General features: G+C 32.9%; 1 protein-coding gene across 4 annotated transcripts in view; it reads left to right on the top strand.

The window, feature by feature from the left end:
* Positions 1-7248, top strand: part of LOC118182390 (protein spitz-like) — a 140244-nt gene extending 132996 nt beyond the window's left edge. For 2 of the 4 annotated variants that reach the window (XM_085814947.1, XM_085814945.1), the window contains one exon: positions 4550-7247. In XM_085814947.1, the coding sequence (XP_085671073.1) occupies positions 4550-4657 (108 nt within the window). In that variant the 3' untranslated portion in view covers positions 4658-7247. Of the gene's footprint in view, positions 1-4549 lie in introns of all 4 variants that reach the window. The other 2 variants (XM_035351733.2, XM_035351731.2) reach the window with 2 other exon arrangements.
* The last annotated feature ends 872 nt before the right edge of the window (positions 7249-8120 follow it).

Here is an 8120-nt window from a genome sequence, read left to right on the forward strand (position 1 = left end):
TACGCGTTAGTATATCTGATTTAGTATATTATCTCCTTTGATAAAGGTGGAATTCCAGTGGAATGAAGTAACTTATAAGCAGGTTTAAAAAATGAACCTTGAAAGTTTTTTTAAAATAGAAAAATCAAATATGAATTAAGAATAAATTGAAAATGGAAACTTTTAAAAAGGTATAATTAAAATTAAAATGTAATCAATAAACCAAGTACCTATCGTCATTGGCCGGAAATTGGTTGACTTTTCAAGGGAAACAAACCAACCCCCGATCAATTAACAGTAATTAATAAATGCGAAGGTGTTTCGTCTTTTACTCGAGTAAGAATTATTGTGCCAAACAGGTATTTAGTAAGATGAGTATAAGCTAAGTAAGTAGAATTTAAGTGAGATGAATTTAAGTAAAAGTATAGTATAAAGTTAATAGAGACATTATGTATTTTTTGGAAGCAGGAGAAGAGAAAAATGAGCAACACCTTCGCAGGGAATCGAACCACAGACCTCTGGAATACGCGCCCAGCGTGCAGACCACCACACCACGAAGGTATGCTGAGAGGGCGGGAGAAATACCTTATAAATTCATTATGAAAGTGGCTGTTCCGTCAAATTTAAAAATAAATTTCAAAAACCTGAGATATTAATTAAGAGAGAGTAGTAGTAGTATTTTCTTTCTTGAGTAAAATGTTCCCCGACACCTTCGCTTTTAATCATGTTAACTCATAGTAAATTTTGTAAACATAATGAACAGAATGCAATCTTCGCAAAAAAATATATATATATTAAAGATTAAACTTTAAACAGAAGAGTAGAGAAGTTGAAAAATTATATTTATAGAAGAATATGCTTATAAGTTACTTCATTCCACTAGAAGTCTAACTACCTTTATCAAAGGAGATAATATACTAAATAATCCATTAGTAAATAAATTATTTTATTACTTTGCAGCTTTTGCGCAAGTATTAGGCAATTTATTACGATTAATTAATATATTTACTTAATATACATGTGGGTTCTTGTGTATGGCAATCGCAATTCATGTTCAAACAAAACACATTTAATGAAACATTAATACATCTATAATATCGTTCATTTATTAATACAACATCTATAACATCTTATTATCTATTAACACAACATCTATAACATCGTATATCTATTAACACAACATGTATAACATCATAGATCTATTACCATAACATCTCGCATCTCCTCTCATAAAACAAAGTGGTAATTACATTGGTAAAAATACTACTGATGATGTGAGATTTCTAATTAATTGTGATGAAAATGAAGACAAAAAACCTACAAGCTCATTTCCAAAAAGTACTAAATAAAAGAAGGTATTTTAGCGCAGCGTAGTATACATCTATAATGAAGTACGGACAAGTGTCACAAGACGCTGGTGTGTTACTACAAAGTATTGGATGCTGCCTACACCAAACCTTGTTGGTTGTTTTCGAATTTTTATAGCAGTTGGAGTTCGAGTATTAAAGATTGGAAAAATTCAAGATTACTAATTAACTGTTATGGAAATGAAGAAAAAACTACGGGCTCATTTCCAAATACTAAAAAGAGAAATAGGCATTTTAGTGCAGCCTAGTATACATCCACCATGAAATACGAACAAGTTCCACAACACTGGTTGTGTTACTCTAAATTATTGGATTCTGCGTAACTCCAAACCTCGTTGGTTTTTTTCTAACTTTCATAGCAGCTGGCGCTCGAGTATCAGAGATTAGAAAAATTTAATAGTAAGAATTAATACCCAGAATTCTTTCAAATCGTAGGTGGAAGCAAGCACAGTGTACATGGGGGAAAAAATTGACTTTTAATTAAAACCTCGGAGGACTAATTCAGTATGAGGTAAATTTTTGGAAAATGGTTTTTGAATTTTTGAACGGTTATTTAACATTACACTTACGCTGACAAAAATGTGTTAGCTTTTCGTGGGCACAGAGAAGATATAAATACTAGTTATAATGGCAATTTTTTATCGCAGAAAGTGTGCGATATTTGAACTCTACCATACAAAATTAATTAATTCAATGTAATAATTTAGAATCTCTTTTTTATTCTTTATTATTAGAGAGTATTCAAGACATATCATTACTACTAAGCCACTACTAAGGCTATAAGGTATTTTCTCCCTCCTTTCTGCATGACTTCGTGGAGTAACGGTTAGCACACTCTGCGCGTAATCGTCAGTTCGAGTCCCGGCGATGGCATTGCTCATTTTTCACATCTCCTGCTTCAAAAATCCAAATGACTCTACAATGGCGCCCGAACTAAGAAGGTGGTAGATGATGATTCTTCACCACCAGGATTTGGCGAATGGGTCCTAATCCTCAGTCTTCCTTTAAAAGGGGGCGTATATAAAGTATTTTCTCCCTCCTTTTTGCATGCCTTTGTGGTGTAAAGGTTAGCACACTCGGCGCGTATTCGAGAGGTCCAGGTTCGAGTCCCATCGAGGGCACTGCACAGTTTTCAAATATTCTGCTTCAAAATGGCCTAATGTCTCTGCAAGACCACTACTAAGGTCGGAAGCAGTGGTCTCTTTATTACGGAGGCACCTAAAAAGTGAGCCACCGTTGCCTCCTGTAGAGAGATGGACAAATTGCATCCACTCTTTCTCCGGGATTCGAACCCGGGCCCTTCGGTACGGCAGTCAGAATCACTAACCACTTTTCAGTTTGGGCGACTGAGATGATAATTCAAAACCCATAAATTTTATAATTAAAGAAACATTTCTCGGATTTTATGTTGTAAAAGATCATTCTTCTGAAAGATTGAAAGAACTCATTCACAATTTCTTGAATAATAAATAAATTTTAGTTAAAATGTGTTGTGGACTAGGATATGAAAGAGCTTATGTTGTAGATGGTGTCTATAATGCCCTCCAGAAAAAGATAAAATTTATTTAGCCGAGGTCGATTTAGTTTTTTGGAACCTCCTTATGTAATTTATGCTAAGGAAACTGAATTAATACAAAAATATAACAATTTGGTAGATATTTATTCTGAAATACTATCGCCAGAATTTAATTTATAATTTATACACAAACTACAGTCGTGTAAAGATGACCTTAATGAAAATATGAGCATTCAAGAATTTAGAAACTAAAATCTTTAAAAAAAAAAAAAAAAAAAAAAAAAATATTCACTGAAAAGCGAATAGTTTTCTTACTTTTTGTAATGATTCCTGTAGCTGTTGCTGTTGTAGAAAAATAGTTTTCAAAGCTACAAATCATTAAAGATTACGAAAGAAATAAAACAGGACAAACACGATTAAAGTATCTCTCGCTTCTTTTTCACCGAGCATAAAGAGGCAAGAAAAATGGACCTGAAAGATATAATAGATTCTTTTGTCTCAACAAAAGCACGCAAATGATCTCTCTGATTACGTATTGCATAAATCCATTAATTATAGAGAATGTTAATTAGTATTTTCCCCCTTCTTTTTAGTTAGCTATATTTATTAAGATTCTTTCCGTATAGTTTTGATGTTAATAAATTTTGTTTATTACTAAAATAATCTTGAGTTGCCTAAAAACTACATAAAACTCAATTATTTGACTAAACTGAATTTTCAGTTTATAATTATCTATACCAATAGGATTTTTAGTATATAATGTTGTATGATAGATTTATATTCTGTATTTTAAGTGTTACTTAAGGGCCCAAAATTTCTAGTAACGCCACTGATCACAGACGATATTCTGCTTCTAAGCAATTAATATTAGTAGTCAAACTTAGAAAACATATATTCGTATGACAGGATTGTAGAGTATTCATTTATTTTTATTAACCAATTATTTTATGTTAATTAGCTTTTCTGTCTTTCTGGCTTTCCATTTCCTACCAGAATGCTAATTTACAGTTCGCGCGTATTCAAATGAGGAAGAAAAAAAATATATAATATTTGAAGGAAGGTTTTAGTTTATAGAATCAGAGAGTGTTCCACCTGCTGAAGGCTAAGTTACTAACTAGTTGATTCTGTTGAGAGCAGTTAGTTATCTGTGGCGTTGCGTTATTCTCGGCATTAGGCTTATCACGCCGATGTCAGGCCTGAGCCAACTTGCGCATTTTCTGTCTGTGTACCCATTGGTTTAACTACTATTTTCTTAGTTAAGTTCAATTCGTTATTTTTTATTTACACCATAAATGTTGACTGGTTCTATAAACTCAAGTTTGCTCTCTGTTAAATTATCTGAGTTAAAGTCTCTTGTAATTTCCAAGACAAAAGGAAGTCGTTTTCAGAGTTTTCTCTTAGTTTACGTTACCAAAGAAAGTGAAACTCTATAATATGTCTCAGGGAAAGACGATTTTTTATGACAAATCTAAAAAAGGTATGTTCCTAATGATACGGAAAAAAGCCTTCTGCTGTTTTTAAAAATCTAGAAAACCTTAATTTATATAGCAGTGAAAGACTGTTTTGTTTTTGAGCTTCTTATACTAAATTTAGAAAACGTCTTATTTGAATTTTGAGAAAGTAGTAGTTAATTATTCAGTCTTCTATGCCTAGGCTATATAATTAATTTCTGTCTTTTTCTTTGCAGATTCCTGACGGAGGGACGAAGAGGCTGCTCCTGAAATGTCCGACGCTACCACAAGTGATCAGCCAATCACATTTCCTCGAACATTACTACCGTCCGCAACGACAATGAGGATTTTTTTGAAGTGACTTCACCTCCTCCCCATCCCCAACGGAGGAGCACGAGCTCTCTCTCTTCGACTAGATTTGAATTCGAGTCAATTCCTGAACAGCTCAGTGCACTAAGCACTTCCTCGAGTTCAGTTAGTTGTGCGACAAGTGTTGGTTTAGCTACAAGAAAACAAAAGGCTTTCAGCAGCTAAATAGCTTCAAAATGGAATGGGCGCAAAAATCATTGAAACATTAAAAATGTTTTCAAAATTATATTTGATACTGCGCCGCTTTTGCTTAAATGGATGATAATTAGTAGGAAAAATAAAAAATCAGAACCATTTTTTTTATAGTTTTTTTCAGTCAATACTGAGAACTCATTGATAGTTTCGCTACTCTGGCATTGATATCGCGACGCCATTGACATAACAGCCGAGTTAAAAATAATCCACCAACTCATGTTTTCTATCTTTCTTTCACGAAGTTATTTCCAAAAGTCCCAACCTCCCTTTGTTCTCATATTTTAGAATGTTATCGTTGATTTCAATTGACGAATAAAAGAGTTTTCGACTAAAAGTTTTCTTTCTTCTAAAAAATTGAATTCTTTTCTTCGAATAAAAGCAAAATTCTTAAATTTTCAATACATTTTTAAACAAATACTTTACCTTAATTTCAGTTTTATTATTTTAAAGGAATATAAGTATTAAAATAAGTTTAAATATAAAACAAATTTTCTAGTTAATTGGCAAACCTGTAAATGTAACCAAGTAATTCCTCACCAATTTTTTTAATCTTTTAAATTAAAGTCTATGGCAACAAACTGAAATAATTTTTCATTGAATTGATATTATTCCTTTCTAAACTGATTTGGAAACTGAGATTTTTCCGAATAAGAAAACAATCAAAGAATTTTTATAGAAAGTCTTCCTTAACCCAAATCCACAGCAATGAATAAATTTTTATATATATTCCTATTTTAATATCAAAACTTAACTTCAAAGAAATTTTTTACTTTATGCGTCCATTCCATTATGCCGTAGACAGACCGGATGGAACCGGTTCTGTAACTGATAACAAGCATGCTTTAATTCGGTACACGCACAAATTTCTAAAAATTTTGTAAGTAACTACTTATTTTATCAAAAATAAGTAAACACGGGATAGAATAATAAAGCTCTACAGTGTTTAAGTGTTATAACCTAAAAATATCTTTTAATTATAGATAATTCTATTCTTTAAAATTAGGATCCTAAAATATATTTTCATTATTATGAGATTTATAACTGCAGTTTCTAGTCTAAGTTTGATACTGCGCTGATGTCAAAGTGGAAACACAGGATCAGTATTCAGCCATTCATCCGATGACAGACGCTAATAATGAAATATTTCTATGAAATATCAAAACACCTTTTGCTGCATTTTGCAAAAAAATGGCAATGAATCTTCAAAATGATTATCACTGCATTATAATGAATGAGAAGGAAATAATAGTCCACTGTATTTTAAATAAATTATACCTTTTGCTTGGCAGTAATCGCTTACTTCAGCCTTTATTTCATATTGTAGAAAGTAATCAAAAATAATTTTCAAAATGCGTTTTCTTTCTTGATGGATAAAAAAAATCATATTATCAAAATGTTAGTCGTCACGGTTACTACACATACTAACAACCATCTTTCTGCTGGATACGTTTCGAGCTTTACAACAAAATTAACTTAAAGCAGCTTGTAACTTCAACAAGAAGTAAGCATGGGGCAGACTGAGGAAATATGTTTTGTTTGCAAGGAATAGAGAAGAGAGAGAGCCCTGTAAATAAATTACCATCGTGTGTTCATTCTGTAGGGGAAGGAACCGAGAATGTGATCCGTGTCTAAGTCAAATGGAACTTGTAAAAAAAATTAAAAGAAAAGATTACTAAAGAAAGAAAGAAGCGCCTCGGCCCGTTTGTGTTGCCCTTGCCAGAGACGTTTTCGGGATACGCAGGCCCAAACTCCGTCCAGAACTCACCTACAGAAGTGTATAGTGGCGCCATCTGTGGAGGAGAGGGGTCTCGACAGGGTATTGCCAAAGTTCGTTACTGCATGGACAGTGAAATATATTCCTAACTGACACTTTTTTCCGTCCAGCTTTACTTCATCGACGGACTTGATATTTGAGCTGCAAATATGGGCAGACTGTGTTTGCATTCTATGGCTGCAATTTGTGTTAAAAGCTTTCCACACCTAGTTCACCCCCCGTACAGGGACGAAGCTGTCGATTTTTATTTCCAGCCATCAGAGAAATGGACATGGCGATTGCCTGGAATTGAATTCCCACCACCTAATCAGTTTCAAGAAAGAAGGGGGACAATAAATGAAGGCTGTGATACCTTCAATCTCATGTCACTCTGCGAGCTGCTCCCCCTCCACGAGGGTTTGTAATGCCACTGCAGCTGCTTCTGTATACATTCCAGCCTCATTTTTTTTTTTTTTTTTTTTTTTTTTTTTTTTTTTTTTTTTTTTTATGTATGATAGTTTGAAGATTTTAATATAATTTATCCTTAAAATAATTTTCCATACTTTTTGCAATGGATCCTATTAAAGCACTTAATCGAATGAAAATGGTATACTTATTTATTGCTTTTCACACAATTTTCTTGATTCCTTCATCTAAACTGTAACATAAAATATTTTAATTCTCGATCTGAGATTGATAAACAAACTTCTGTAAAATGTTGCCCCTTATACCTATCTGTAAGTACAACTGATCACCAACAAAATTTGCATGTTTTATTTAAATTAGTCTTGGATTATCAAAATATATTAAAATTAATTTTTATCTGTAATCAGATTCTCCATACACTCACTCTTTTTAATATAACATAAGTATTACTGATTGCAAAATACAACGTGGTGATTTGGAAGATTGTGATGATTTTTCTTTCTCTTGGAGGAAAACCCGAGTTCCGCTACGTAGACGATACTTTTACCCTGTTTGAAGGTAATAAAGATGATTTAAATAAAGTTCTTTCAACAATGAATTCTATTGATCCTGCTACTCAGTTCACTTTTGAACTTGAGACTTGCAATTCTCTTCTGTTTCTCGACATTCTGGTCACACGTAACACATCCAACTTCAGTACTACGCTTTTACCGTAAACCTTCATCGGTTTGCCTTCCACCACACTTTAAATCATGTCATCCGACTAAACAAAAGTTAGCTTCATTTTATTCCTGTGTTTTCCGTGCTCTTCAAGTTTGCTCCTCCAAACTATCCGTTGATGAAGAACTAAATTATTTAAAAGCAATAGCTATTGACAGGGGCATTTCACCCAACAATATTAATCAAGCAGTTAAAAAATTCTCGACTCAACACACTAAAAGGCATACTCTTGTTTTAGGAGATTATAAAAATTCTGTTGTCATTCCCTTCTTTCCATCAACTAGCTATAAAGTTGCACATATTTTGCAGAAATTTAACATTCGGGTCGTTTATTCTCCCATCAA

The sequence above is a fragment of the Stegodyphus dumicola genome, chromosome 4, assembly GCF_044657685.1.
Source record: "Stegodyphus dumicola isolate Sdum_Otavi_A_Nest chromosome 4, ASM4465768v1".
In the NCBI taxonomy this organism is placed as follows: domain Eukaryota; kingdom Metazoa; phylum Arthropoda; class Arachnida; order Araneae; family Eresidae; genus Stegodyphus; species Stegodyphus dumicola.